The 15,062-nt window shown below is 37.2% G+C and overlaps 2 protein-coding genes across 4 annotated transcripts in view; one reads left to right on the top strand and one right to left on the bottom strand.

Moving 5' to 3' along the window:
* Nucleotides 1-1,717, bottom strand: part of CD109 (CD109 molecule) — a 90,571-nt gene extending 88,854 nt beyond the window's left edge. Inside the window, exons 1-2 of the mRNA XM_070764042.1 lie at nt 1,608-1,717; nt 608-768 (exon numbers count right to left, since the gene is read on the bottom strand). Of these exons, the coding sequence (XP_070620143.1) occupies nt 608-768; nt 1,608-1,717 (271 nt within the window). The remainder of the gene's footprint in view (nt 1-607; nt 769-1,607) is intronic.
* A 3,982-nt stretch (nt 1,718-5,699) lies between these two features.
* The window catches only part of SLC17A5 (solute carrier family 17 member 5), a 34,395-nt gene continuing 25,032 nt past the window's right edge, over nt 5,700-15,062 (top strand). The window contains exon 1 of one of the 3 annotated variants that reach the window (XM_070733065.1): nt 5,700-5,827. In XM_070733065.1, coding sequence (XP_070589166.1) covers nt 5,731-5,827 — 97 coding nt within the window. In that variant the 5' untranslated portion in view covers nt 5,700-5,730. Of the gene's footprint in view, nt 5,964-13,793; nt 14,271-15,062 lie in introns of those variants that run through there. The other 2 variants (XM_070733066.1, XM_070733067.1) reach the window with 2 other exon arrangements.

Genomic DNA, 15,062 nt, shown 5'->3' with positions numbered 1-15,062 from the left:
TTATTTTCAAATTGTTCTTTTTAAATGCTGTTTTTACTTGTTGTAAGCCACCCATCCTTGAGGAGTTGGGCACCATATAAATTAAATTAATAATAATAAAAATTAATAATAATAACAACTGTTGATACACTGCCCTGATCTCATGGGAGAGATGATGATCCTATATAAATTATTTTGAATGGAGATTTACTGAATGATCGTGGAAAAGCATATTTTGACTTTATTTTAGATATTTTGTGGTATTAGGCTCAAAGAATCACAAAATGTTATATTAATAACAATGATTCCTTATACAACAAAGTCAAGGAAAGAGGCAAAGAGATAATGTATAGTTCTCTTCCTTCGGAATTCAAGACTTAATATGTAATCGTTCAGCAAATAATTATATTTATAATCCCATATACTGTAGTTTACACCCACATACCTAGAGCATTGAAAAGGCATGTTTAGGACTGTATTGTAATCATAAAAGCTAATTATTGACTCAAAGAAATTTTGAGTCACCTTGGTTAGTGAGATAGGTGACATGTACATTTAATAAATAAATTTAATAAATAATTTAACCAAATCTCATTGCATTTATCCCACGCCATGGCAACCAGTTTACCTCTTTGAAAGATTGCTTCTCCTTGTAATATGGCTTCCTTTGCCAAGAGTACTTGCGCTTGTATTCTAATGCTTAAAGGACTTTCCTTCAACAGCGCAACTCCAATAGTTATATTTGCTCCAGGTCGGATTATTTTAGGAACTGCCAATAGGTATGTGGGTCTATAAATCACAAAAAGAAACAGTCTTGAAACTGATAATTGTTATTAAAATGCATAATATTATAAGTTACTATTGCTACCTATATGAACTGCAACAACTTTGAGGGAGCTAAGGTAACTCATCAAAAATTGCACCTTGATCTCATCTCTCATGCCATTTTAAATTCTTAAAGTGTTCCTTGGGGTGTGGGGGAGCAAAATGAAAACAGGAGAATATTGTAGGTATAGGGGAAAAAACTTGTTTGTATTCTCACATAGTTCTAGATTAGGAAATGATTAAAACTTAAGCAACAGACCCCTGAATCTCTGGGATATACTGAGATAAACATACAGAAGTGTAAGGAAGTTTTCCTCCAATAATTAAAAGGAAAATAACGTTAAATAACGTTATTAAGATTTTTATTACAGTAATATTGATTGTTTCTTCATTGCTTATTTGATCCCTATGACAATCATTAAGTGCTGTACCTCATGATTCTTGACAAATGTATCTTTTTCTTTTATGTACCCTGAGACAAATTCCTTGTGTGCCCAAGCACACTTGGCCAAATAAAATTCTATTCTATTCTATTCTATTCTATTCTATTCTATATCTTTCCCCAGGCTTCAATTCATGCCTGCATCATCTGCATCCAGAAAATAGGTGTTCGGGCAACTTAAAACTCGGGGCGTAAAACTCTGCATCTTTTCACCAAATTAAGCAAAATGCAAATTTAGGCATCCCATGGAGAAAAAAATTCCATCCAAAACATGCTCTTCCCCAATTTGCCTCCCTCTCTTCATAATTTCCCTTCTCATCCAGTAGTCCACAACTTTTAAAAAATAAACATAAATTCCTACCCAGCGTTAACAAACGATGAAGCTATCACGAAGCCCCAAATGAAAGGTAGGATGGGCAACAGCCAAGAGCTCCTCCGGGTAGCGGGCATAACTTCCATTAAGAGCCGCATCTTCCTTCTGGGGACCCGGGCAGCCGAAGAGGAGACAACGCTGCTCGCCTCTCCACTCGCGGCGCCTCCCTGGTTTTTGGGGCTAACCCGAGCTCATCCTTTAAATGAGAGCAGCTCCTTGCGTCGAAATTGGGGTAGCGCCTTCTCCAAGGCAGGGCTCTCCTCCTCTGCCGCCGCCCCTCCTATTCCACTCAGAGGCTCCTTCCTTGCCTTCGTGCCCACCAGCCTTCGCCACCCTCCAACTGGAGTGGGAGCTGGGGAGAAGGTTCGGCCGGCGGGGGTTTCTACGCGGTGCCTTTGTGGTCCGCGACGCGCGTTCTCTCGCTTGGATAGGTCTGGTAACTGGAAGAAATTGAAGTTTTTAAGCGGTCCAGCGCAAGCCCAGAAAATTAAGAGGAAAGAAAGTGGGTTGCTTGAAGAGGTCTGATGAGTTGAGTGACTTCAGAAATAGAAATGACAGACTCCACAGAGGGAAGTTCCCACTTAGCTGTTTTGCAACAGGTTGCGATCTGCATTGCTGAAGTTTATGATATGATATGATATATGATATGATATGATATGATATTATATTATATTATATTACATTTGGCCAAACACTATCATTCCGCTAAACAAATAATTCCCTCAACACTGTCAAAATATTTACTAAGTCTGCATTACTATTGCTACTAGTTTTTCTCATCATTCCTATCACCCATTTCCTCCCATTTTCTTTCTCTCTCTCTCTCTTTCTTCCTTCCTTTGTTCATCCATCCATTATCCATCCACCTATCTGTTTGTTTGTTTGTTTGTTTGTTTGTTTGTTTGTTTGTTGTTTGGTTAAGCATCATCACTCTGCTAAACAAATAGTTCCCTCAACACTGTCAAACTATTTACTTAGTCTGCACTACTATTACTACTAGTTTTTCTCATCATTCCTATCACCCATTTCCTCCCACTTGTGACTGTATGACTGTAACTTGTTGCTTGTATCTTAATTTTTTTATTAATATTGATTGTTTCCTCTGATTTGAACCCTGTGAGAATCATTAAGTTTTGCACCTCATGATTCTTGACAAATGTATCTTTTTCTTTTGTGTACACTGAGAGCATATGCACCAAAGATATAATAATAATAATAATAATAATAACAACAACAATAATAATAATAATAATAATAACAACAATAATTTATTAGACTTGTATGCTGCCCCTCTCTGAAAACTCGGGGCGGCTCACAAATCCTTGTGTTTGCAATCACACCTGGCCAATAAAGAATTCTATTCTATTCTGTTCTGCCACATGTAGATGGTAGTAGGTATTAGTATAATAAGCATAAACATTAGCAAATTAGGTACAGGTAAATTAGGTAATAGGACAGTGGGACAGGAATGGTAGGCACAATGATGCAGTTATGTATATCCCTTACAGATCTCTTAGGGATGGGGTGAGGTCGACTGTAGATAGTCTAGACTCTAAGATTGAAGTTTTTGGGGTTTGGGGACGAAATCACAGAGTCTGGGGGGGGAAAATCTGACTTATGAAGAATACTGAATATTGTAGTTATGATAACATCTATTGAGCCATCAATTCCCATTCCTTCACTAAGGATTTTAAAAATAAACATCTTGTATTGCACCTGAAATATTTTTCCATTTTTTAAAATTACATAAAGGTAAAGATTTACCTTGTCCTGTCATATTTATGATTCTTTGCATTTCTTCGGTAAAAGAAAAGGGACTGTCCCAAAGGCACCTAGTAAACTGTCATGTAACTGGAAGGATTTGAACTTGTGTTTCTACACCAACACTGTCACATTGTCCTGACTGCCTAGTAAATAATTACAAATATTCCATGTGATCTTCTGTCTGGAAAAGGTGTTTGTGCACTTCAACAGAACAGGACGTTTTATAACATCATGCAGGAATCAATTTGTATTTTGGCAGAGCTATTTCTGCAAAGGACAGTGGGAAAGGTGAAAAGTCTTCCTCTACAGTAATTAACTGCTTTCATACTTTATCTCACAATGGTATCCACCTCTAATTTTAACTGTTTAACTACTCTGCCTCGTTCTTAGCATTGCAGTAAATGATCAGACTGGACACTATGCACTATTTTTCTTTTGCAAATCTACATATTATTGCTTCTTCTACTACTCTGTTTTTGACTAGCAGTTGAAATAATTGGTGCAAGGGTAGTGATTTATGTCATTTAATGCTGCCTTTTTATTTTTGCTTGGGAGCCACTCAGTTGAGTGAAAGATAGACAGCTATATAAATGTTTTAAATAAATCTCTAAACAAAAAAGTGGCAATGCAAAAATGATGTTGTTGGAAAAGTATTTATTCCAGCAAATGCTCACTTGTTATAATCTAAAATAGAATAATTTTTTAAAATAATGATTTCTACACCCTATGTCCGTGATGGCAAACCTATGGCAGGGAAGCCTTCTGAAGCCCTGGAGTGCAAAAAACAGCACAATGGGCAAACCTGAAGTCCGTTTTTTTGAACTTCCAGTTTGGCCATTTTTTCACCGTTCCAGGCTTCAGTGAGGCCTGTGTGCAGGGGTGGGCTACTGCCCAGATAGGGGGAACGCAGTGGGGTAGCAGAAATGGAGCTCCACCCCAGAGCACCCAATTTGCACTGAAAGATGTTGAAAGAAAATGTAGGGCGTCCTGCATAAGTCACACCCACAGTGTGGTAGTAAAGTTTTTGGTAGCCCTTCATTGCCTGTGAGCATGTGCAGAGGGGGGCTTGTGCACATGTGCAGGGGCAGCATGGGAGGTGAACATGCGTGGGAGGGGAAGGAATGGGTGTGGGCACTTGCGCGTGTGCTAGCACACCCACAAACACCATTTTGGCACGCGAACCAAAAATGGTTTGCCATCACTATTCTGTCTTTAGCAAATATAGATAGGATACCCTACATATCTATTTATCCTGTTTCATACACAAACTTTTAAAAATACCATCTGGGCTGCTGAGCACTTCTATCAATGGGGGGGGGGGAGCCTTTGAATTACACGGACTCCAAATCCATAACAGCATCTTCTACGAGGGTCGCCAAGAAAGTAATACACCACATTTTTTTCTTCAATGATTATTTATTGAACACAATGAAACTTACACACAAGAAAGAATGTTGTTTTTTCTACACTCCCTATTTTTCCATGTAATCTCCGTCCCGTTCTATGGTCTTCCTCCAACAAGATACAAGGGTGTGTATGCCCTGTCGGTACCACTCTTTGTTCTGGTCACAAAGCCATTTCTGCACTGTGCGAATCACCTCTAATGGCCTCACCCTCTGTGCCCAGTGACTAACCGTACTTCTCTCGACTGCACATTTTCCATAAACTGTACAAAAACGTTTGTGAATGTTTCCCAAGTTTCTTTCTCCGCAGTGAGAAATTAAATGACAGGCTGCTTGTAATGTACATCACTTACAGACTGCTGCAGCTACGCTGTCTGAAGAAACGCAAAATTTATACACCCACTCCTGACAATTCAAATAATGTATATCTAAAGTTTCGCATTTGTACCACTACTGAAGGTTGAGGGGAGGAAAAGTGGTGCATTACTTTCTGGGCGACCCTGGTATGTTTCATACACAAACTTTAAAAGTACCATCCAGGCTGCTGAGCACTTCTATAAATGAAAAAAAAAGCCTTTGGATTACACAGACTCCAGTAAAATAGACGTATATCCAAATCCGTAACAGGATCTTCTATTTTGCAAAAAAATAATAATAATAAACTTTGTTGAAGTAAGTGTTTCGTTTCTAGCCGTCAGGGACAGGTGCCGCCACCTGCAGGCATTACGGAGCAAATCTCTCTCTCTGTCATATTTGTTAGCATCGCAGGTATGAAAACCCTTGTCAGTTGCAAAGGCCGAATGCGGAATACGTAAACTCCCCCACCCACCCCCGCCCGCCACACTTTTCCTTCTGTCAAGCCGAAAAAGAATGCCAGTACTAAAGATGGCGGAGTACGAGAAGCGAAGGGGGGGGGAAGCCGGCTGACGGGGCTGAATCTTGAGATGAGTCGCATTTCTGCCCGCTACAGGTCACGTGCCGCAGATCACGTGCCGGTTCCTGGAGCCTTTGCTTTTCTAGCCCGGGAGACTCGGAGGACCGGTGAGTGAGGTTGGGGGGTTTTTGGGGGGGAATCTGGAGCAAGGTGACATGGAGATTCCGAAGCCAGAAGAGGCTGAAGAGGAGGAAGACCGCACTCCGCTTTTACTGTCCGCCTTGGAGCCCAGCCCCAAAGAGGGTAAGAATCGCCACTGAAGGAGTCTCTTGTCTCTTTCCCTGGTTCCCGCGGTTCTCTTTTTTTCCTCCTCTTAAGTTGGTGACACTGGGGGGGGGGGGGGGGAAGACTCGCGTTCTGTGTTTTAAGTACCCCGGAGAAGGAAGGCACGGGCGCCTCTGTAAATGGGAGATCTTGGCTGCTTGGTCACTAAACAAAACAACACTTTCAACCTACAAGAATGAAATCCAGCGGATTCAGCGAGATTTCACTCCTGAGTCATTTTTAGGAATATGTTGCTTACCAGAACAGAGGCAGAGTGGTGGACTACCGGAATTTATTTATTTATTATTTATTTATTTATTTTGTCCAATACACAATGAGGGTTTTAGTGGGTGTATGTATACACCCACACACACACACATAGTAAAATACATGATGAAGGCTATAGAGGAGATACTCATAGTAAAATATATCTAAGAAAGAATAGAAAAGAAGATAAAGTAATAGAACATATCAATGAAAGAATAGAAGAAGAGATATAGGAATAGAAGAAAGGTATAGGAGATATAGGAGAGCAATAGGACAGGGGATGGAAGGCATTCTAGTGCACTTGTACTCGCCCCTTACTGACCTCTTAGGAATCTGGATAGGTCAACCGTATTTATCTATCTATCTATCTATCTATCTATCTATCTATCTATCTATCTATCTATCTATCCATCCTACTGGGAATGGTCACCCGTCATTAATTATATAAGAAAATAGAATAAATTGTCTTGATTGCAGGTAAGTGCCATGATATATACTGCTCAAAAAAAAATAAAGGGAACACTCAAATAACACATCCTAGATCTGAACGAATGAAATATTCTCACTGAATACTTCGTTCTGTACAATGTTGAATGTGCACGACACCATGTGAAATTAATTGTCAATCGGTGTTGCTTCCTAAGTAGACAGTTTGATTTCACAAAACTTTGATTTACTTGGAGTTATATTGTGTTCCCTTAATTTTTTTGAGCAGTGTATTTTCCCATCCCTGTCATTCATGGAAGAAACCGCCTTACATCATACTTTTTTTCATGTTAGTTATTGTCTGATTTATTTGTTTTATTTATTTGTTTATTAAATTTGTATGATACCTATTCCCAAAGGACTCTGGGCGGCTTACAGCAGCTAAATACAATATGAAACCCTATTTAATAAAATAATACAGTCTTATTGTGGCCAGATCTAAATGTGTGTACCTTCTCTATCATCATTTCCATGCACACAAGAGAATTGCAATGAATTTTTGTGTGTGTGTGGGGGGGGGGGCATCATTTGGTAGAAGTTAGACATGACTTCTGTGAATGGGAAATGCCCAGTTTATTTCAACGCAGATGTTTCAAGACATGTTCATGGTGAATTAAGTTACATATACACACAATAAGTACATACACAGATAAACTACATGTAATAAAGAAGAACCCATGTTACTTAGGGCTCCATAGAATCTGGGATAAGACATGGTTTAACCTTATTTGCTCTCTTGCAATTTAACTTACTTATAAATATATTATAATTTCGAGCTCTCTCTTTGGCCTATAGATCCATAAAGTTGTACAAAAAGATAAAATGAGAACAGAATGGGAGTGGCTAAGAGCACACCAGGGAAACAAGTGACTGTTATAAACAGATCTGGCTTGTCTGGTGTGTTGCCCAAATTCATTCATTCATTTGTGGATAATATTTTAACACCCCACTTATTAAAAAAAATATGGCACTAAGTAATGTGACTATAATTAAAACTTCCACACCACATTTAGTTAGAAAACCAATTAGCAAGATTGTTCTCAATACTCTTCTGTAGCATAAAGAAACATAAATTATATTTGAGGTTTTTAAATATTTCTACTATCTTTAAAAATATCTAATAAATTAATATCTAATAAATTAATTTAGAAAGGGTAAAAAGTCTTAATTTCCTGTCTTAAAATTGGGAGGAAAAATATGATTGCTGCAATTTTAACCTAATGGATGACTGCAATTATATAAAATTTTAGCATAATTGTTTAGCATAATGGATGGAAAAATGGCATTCATACTGAAACATACACTCAGTATGATGGAATTACAAACGGCAAACATTCTGGACTGTTTCTATTGAAAGTAGAAATTTGTTTACTTGATAGCAAAGCTCTAAAATCCTTTCACAAATAATAATACTTAATTTCAGTTGTTATAGTCTTCAGAGAGGGGCGGCATACAAATCTAATAAATTATTATTATTATTATTATTATTATTATTATTATTATTATTATACCAAAAATAACATAGAAAATTGTTATTCTTGACAGGTCATTGCTAGTAAATTTTCTTATGATCTTAATGTTATATTAATTTTAACATGTTTTTTATACCAAGCAATGGAAAAGTTTGCAAGCATATACAGATACTGTACTCCCCTAAATCTTAATCTGAAGCACAAAATTAAAAAACAACAAAATATATTAGTTGTTACTGGATTTTTATCCCATCAGAGCTAAAATGTCTAGTACTAATACTTAAACCCACCTTTATGTGCTGGAAATCTTGAAGGATACCCCTGTCAAATAATACAATTCAGAAGTATTTATCCTTTTGTTTGAAATAATGTGAAGAAATGAAAGTAGGAACACCTTTGAAAATGTAAAACCTGACTAAGGGAGAAGATTCCATTGTAGTTGGATAATCATTACATTTTCTAGGTACTACCAGTATCTGCATTAGTTTTCTCATAATAGAGTTTATTAATAAAATGATAAACTTGTCTTGATCATTATTTTGGCATTCACACAGGACCTGTTTTTAAAATCATCTGGGATGGCAACCAAGAAAATTTTCCATGATTGTTAAAGTTAAAATTCCAGTAACTATTGAGAAAAATTGGTTTATTCATCCCATGAGTCTAGAACAGACCTGGGCAAGGGGCGGTCTGTGACCGGTCTGCGGAGATTGGGGTCCGCTCCAGTGCGAGGATGAAAGAGCTCACCGTGTCTGCCGGGACTCCTCCGGTTCCTGCTTTCCTGATGAATCATGAGGAAAGCAGGAACTGGAGGAGTCCCGGCAGACGCGGTGAGCTCTTTCATCCTCGCACTGGAGCGGACCCCGACCTCCTACCAAGAGCGGCTAAGCACAGAAACCACACAAACACTCCAGTGGTGCACCGTGTTGCCGTAAAGCAAACAATTAGGGGTCTGTAGAGTGGATCTGGGTGTTTAGGTCAGGACAGGGTCTGGGTCTTTATAGTATTGGGTAGAACTGAGTTAATTATATTAGTCCGGCCCTCTAAAACCATTCCAATTTCTCATACGGCCCCATGGCAAAATTAATTGCCCACCCCTGGTCTAGAAGTTACTAAAGATAAGATATCAGCATCTGAGACAGACCTGTAGAAGTATCTGCAGTTGGTTTACTAAGGGAGATAAGTTTCTTCAGGATAGTTTCTTCTTAGAAGGTCACTCTTGCTGGGAAATTAATGATAAGATCATTCAACATAAATAATTTTCTTACAAGCCCACTCTTCCTGTAAAACTAGTGATAAGATCCTTCAGGATAAGTAATTATTCTTATGAGATCACTCTTTGCTGGGAAGCTAATGTTTATCAGGAATTCCAAAACATGAAAGGCCTGACAATTCAATTTGGGAATTCACTATATTTCCGTTGCTCCATTCTGTAAAACTAATGAATAAAATCAATCAGAGTAATTATGAATGAATAACAGTTTTTAAGTGGCTCAGTCCATTTGAATGCCTGATTGAATGCAGAAATAATCTTCACATTTCTTCTTCCTTCCCCACCCTCCAATATAATACAAAGGAAATCCAGCAAAAACAACAAAATAGTTTTAATGCAGTAAAAACGATTGCTTTACAGAATTACCGGTGCTTTCAATATTTCATCAGGTTACCAGCTAGCATATGTTTTGAAATTATTGCACCGGTCAATAATTTCATCATTTGTTGGAGTTGAAAAACATTTCCTCCCGTTTTTGCTAAAGTTCTTTTGGAAGAAGCTTAATGAATACCCATGTTCAGCATGGATAGTGTTTAACTTGCATTCTAAATGTTAGCTTACTTTTGTGAGTTAAATGTTTGCTGGTTATGTCTGAATAGTAGTCCTACGTATACATATTGAGACCTGTTTTGCAATTACTGTATGTTCTTGTTTTCTTTCATCCCTTGCCCCTTTTTAAATTTTAACATTTGGCTAAATTTCTTTCATTTCAGTTAATTAATTTGTAGAACTTTCTTCTATTCTTGATTTCTGAGTTTATTTTTACTTTTTTGGCCTGGAATTGCTATATTGCCATTTAAATACAGCTAATTACAGGAATGGCATATTCCTTTTTATTCTTGCTCTGTGGTTTTTATATTGAAAAGCAAGTAGTCAGACTGAAAAAGATGAAGTTGAAATTGCTTTTTTTGCAGAAGATACACATTGCAAAAATTTTTTGCAATTAAGGTTTTTAAATTCATATTAAAAAGTTCTGTACCATTCAGGGTTTGAATGGGATGTACAGAGAATGAACAATTATTTCATTTTCTCCTTTAAAGATGTAATTTTAACAAAGTGTTCTTTTTTGTACATTTTTTTGTATATAAGACGCACCAAGATTTCATAGTGGTAAGAAAAAAAATAAAGGTTTTTATCCTCCCAGGCCTTCGGGAATACAAGACTCCCAAACCCTCTGCACACCCCATTTTTTGCAAAAATGGGCCCATTTTTCATAAAACTGGAGGCATTTTTGCCTTTCCCCCAGCCCCCAGAAGCAATATGCAGGCCTCCCAAACCCTCTGCACACCCTGTTTTTTGTAAAAACGGACCTGTTTTTCACCCATTTTTGAAAAAGAATGGGGCATGCAGAGGGATTGGGAAGTCTGCAGAGTTCTCCTGGTATTTCATCCATTTTTTTGCAAAAGTGGGGTGTGCTTCGGGTTTGGGAGGCCTGCAGAATGCTCCTGGGGACTGGCGGAAGGCAAAAACTTTGTTTTTCACACACACACCGGGTTTTTTTTTTACAACAACGGGGTATGCAAAGCATTTGGGAGGCCTACAGAATGCTCCTAAGGGCTGGGCAAAGCAAAAACACCCTTGTTTTTGTAAAAAAAATGAGCCTTTTTTTTTTTTTTTTTGCAAAAATGGGGTTGCTTTTGCCAGGAGCACTCTGCGGGTCTCCCCAACCCTATGCACATCCCACTTTTGCAAAAAACGGGCTCATTTTTCACAAAAATAGGGCATTGGGTAGGGCTTTGGGAGGCCAAAAATGGCTGTATTCTGTGTATAAGATGCACCAACATTTCCATCCTCTTTTAGGGGGGGGGGGGATGTGTCTTATACTCCAAAAAATACGGTAATCAAAAATATGAAGCATCCTTATTCAGAAGAAAGCAAAATTCAAGGCATGTTGAATGGATGATAAAGCACCCATTATATTAAATTTGTATATATAACTTGCAAAGTAGTATAAAACACACAATATAATTGGGGACCAGGAGTTTTGATGTACATAACAACTTTGTGAGGCACACTGGAATATTTTGTAGACAAGTCACTTAAAAAGCATCCAGAGCTAATTGAGGAAATGAACCTCCTGTCAATAGCTCTAGTCCAAAAGCTGGCTATTAGGTAGCAATTAGCTAGGACAGCAAATTATCTCAAATTGCTTACTTTGCTTTTGTCCAATAGCAGATCATTAAATTAATTTAATTTAATTAATTAAAAATCTATTGAGCATAATAGTTTTAAAAGTCACTAAAATGTTGGCTTTAAATGCAAATTAGCTCCCCAAATGTACCAAGCGGTGAAGTTCAATATTTTATGAATGATTAAATTAGCAACTGAGCAGATTCTTATCATTTTGTGTACATCCCTCATTCAAATCAGTGAAGCTCCCCCATATATGATTTAGGATTAGCTGCTGTCATTCAGCTAATAGAATACAATTGTCTACTGTTGTGTACTGTTAGAAGAATGATAGAAATATGTTTTTAGAAAATATATACAGTAATCCCTCATTTTTCGCGGGGCATGCGTTCCAAGACCACCCATGAAGTAGAGGAAAGATAGTTTTTTATGTATTTAACGAGTATTTTGACTTTTAAAACTCACCCTTTGCATTAAACAATCATTCTATCATGTTTCTCATCTGGAACTACATGTGATATCCTACCAGTTTCTTTAATAGAATACAGTAGTACTGTAGAAGAATTTTATGAATTTTAATGGATTTACAATTTTCAATGGATTTAATGGATTTAAGCCCCCTTTGAAAACCCGTGAAATAGAGAATCCGCAAAAGATGAACTGCGCAGTAGCGAGGGATTACTGTACAGTGCTCCCTCAATTTTCGTGGGTTCGAACTTCGCGGAAAGTCTATACCACGGTTTTTCAAAAATATTAATTAAAAAATACTTTGTGGTTTTTTTCCCTATACCATGTTTTTTCTCACTCGATGACGTCATATGTCATCGCCAAACTTTCATCTGCCTTTAATAAATATTTTTTTTAATAAACTTTAATAAATAAACATGGTGAGTAATAATCTGAATGGTTGCTAAGGGAATGGAAAATTGCAATTTAGGGGTTTAAAGTGTTAAGGGAAGGCTTGTGATACTGTTCATAGCCAAAAATAGTGTATTTACTTCTGCATCTCTACTTCGTGGAAATTCGACTTTCGTGGGCAGTCTCGGACCACATCCCCCACAAAAAGCGAGGGAACACTGTACATAGAATTTTCTTTACTAGCTTACCCTGGTACTAGAACTGTAGTGTAGTTGAAGTATGTATCACAACAAGTTTGATGTACCTTTGAGCTTCTAAAACAGCGGTTCTCAACCTGTGGGTTGTGACTCCTTTTGGGGGTCCAATGACCCTTTCACAGGGGTCGCCTAAGACCCTCAGAAAAAACCAATTCCAATGGTCTTAGGAACCGAGACACCGCTCCTCTATCTGTCTCCAGGTAGGTCCTCCCGCATGCAAATGGACTACTGCAAAAAAAAAAAAAAATCCGTACCATGGGAACGTCTGAGCATGCACAGAAGCCAAATTTGCAGCACTGTACATGCGGCGCTATCTTGTTGTTGGCATTTTTTTAAAAAAAATTGTGCTCATGAGGCGCAGTCACGCATTGCAGGAGGAAACGAACTGGCAGCAAGGTAATTTAGAACCCATCCCTGAAATAATTTTATTATTTTATGGTTGGGGGTCACCACAACATGAGGAACTATATTAAAGAGTTGCGGCATTAGGAAGGTTGAGAACAGCTGTTCTAAAGGATCTGGTTGATTACTATTGGACACTGAATTCTAGGACTTTGATCTTCCTGACTGAAATAGTTCATCCGTCTTTCAGATAGCTGAGTCACTCTTTTTATCTAGTCTAGAAGCCACAGTTAACTCTGAGGTAAAACCAGCTTATTAAAAAAAATGTAGTCTTATGATTCACCATAGATTATTGTCATATTTATACAAGGCAAGATATAAAAAAGCATTACAATTATTTGTGTATTTTTTAAAAGAAAAACAAAATCCACTGAAATATCTGTCTTTCCCCTCCTCATGCTAACATTTCATTTCATGGTTTTTTACAACAAACTTTATACTGATGTGTGTGTGGATTGGTACCGGCATAGTAAAAACAAAAACCTTTTCTTTCCCTGCCTGTACAGCCACAAAACTGTCAGTGATTTCTTCACACATTAGGAAATACAGTAACTGTGATCGATAGCTCGACAATTTAGTAACATGATCTAAGAAACGTAGATTGACTTAAAGCAAACATTTAGTATAAAGTACATGCCTATTTTGTGGGTGTGTGCACGCGCACACATTCGCAGGGGAAACAATAGAAATACATTATAGGGAGAATGAAAAGGGCTGCTTTGTTTAAATCTAGAAGAAAGGAAGTTGCTGAAAAAATTGCAGCTGTTCAACAGGATATTCCACACACAGCAGCAGCGAAGTAGAACTGGGAGAGGGGAAAGTGTAATTGGAGAAAAGAGTAGTGAATTCAGGTTAGTGTCACTGGTGAACAGCAGAGTATTGGTGCTATTAGCATGAAAAAGCATTGCATACTATTAACGTTTTAAATGGGAACAGCAAGATTTTATCTTTGAAGAATGTGCTTTGTCTAAAACTGCTTGAGAAAATAGAGAGCAGCTTCCTCGAAGTTGCAGGAAGTTTCTTTTCTGCTCTGATCCTGGATCATTTCAATCAATCTGCGCCACAGTAACTAGGAAATGATATAATATGAATATGAAAACAAGATTGGTTGAAAAAACAGAAGCTTCCTTGGATGTTAAACGTAAGAAATTAATTTTGCAAAGCTTATTTATATTAAGTGGTACAAGTCAAAGTCTTTTCCAAAACAAAAAAGTATTTTGCTATATTATTTAATTTTTTTCAGTATTTTCTTTGTTTTATGTATATTTAAAGCAAAGATGATGGTGAATATGAAATGGTATATTTTTTTATTAGGGCAGAAAGTGCTGTGTTAAGAAACATATGGCTTATCAAAAAGGGAGACTGTTTCTCATGTTTGTTTTGAATTATAAGACTATAATGTTCTGTTCCTTACGTCCGCTTATTCCAATTAGACTGTTCTTGAATAATTATACTAGAATTGCAATAGGCTTTATAATATACTTGATTTCAGTTTTGGAAAAATAATATAAAGAATATGAAGTTTATAACACTTATTATTTGATCCTATTTATGAGACTTTATGTATTATTGACTAGACGTGGCACCAAATTTATGTTCTATTTATTTAGCTTTATTTTGTTTAACCTAAAACCTACTAAGAAGGCTGTTGCTAATATAATGTAATGAATCTTTTAAAATCCGTAGCCCTTTCATTCCCTGCAAAATGGAACCTGTATCTATATGATTTTAATCTACTTGAACTTAATGTTCAAGCTTTTCATTATTTATAACGATAAATTCAATTTTAAGACTGTGGGGATTAGAGAAAGAAAAAATAGTTAAAATCATTATACCTTCTAAAAAGTTCATGTGCTGAATATATAGCAAGTGGGGACCATGAATTTGGGTGGGGAGCTGCAGATTTATAGAATAAATTTTGCCAAAAATTGCT

The sequence above is a fragment of the Erythrolamprus reginae genome, chromosome 1, assembly GCF_031021105.1.
Source record: "Erythrolamprus reginae isolate rEryReg1 chromosome 1, rEryReg1.hap1, whole genome shotgun sequence".
Lineage (NCBI taxonomy): Eukaryota > Metazoa > Chordata > Lepidosauria > Squamata > Dipsadidae > Erythrolamprus > Erythrolamprus reginae.
The sequence above is the reverse complement of the archived record's forward strand: the minus strand, read 5'-3'. Positions and strand labels throughout refer to the sequence as shown.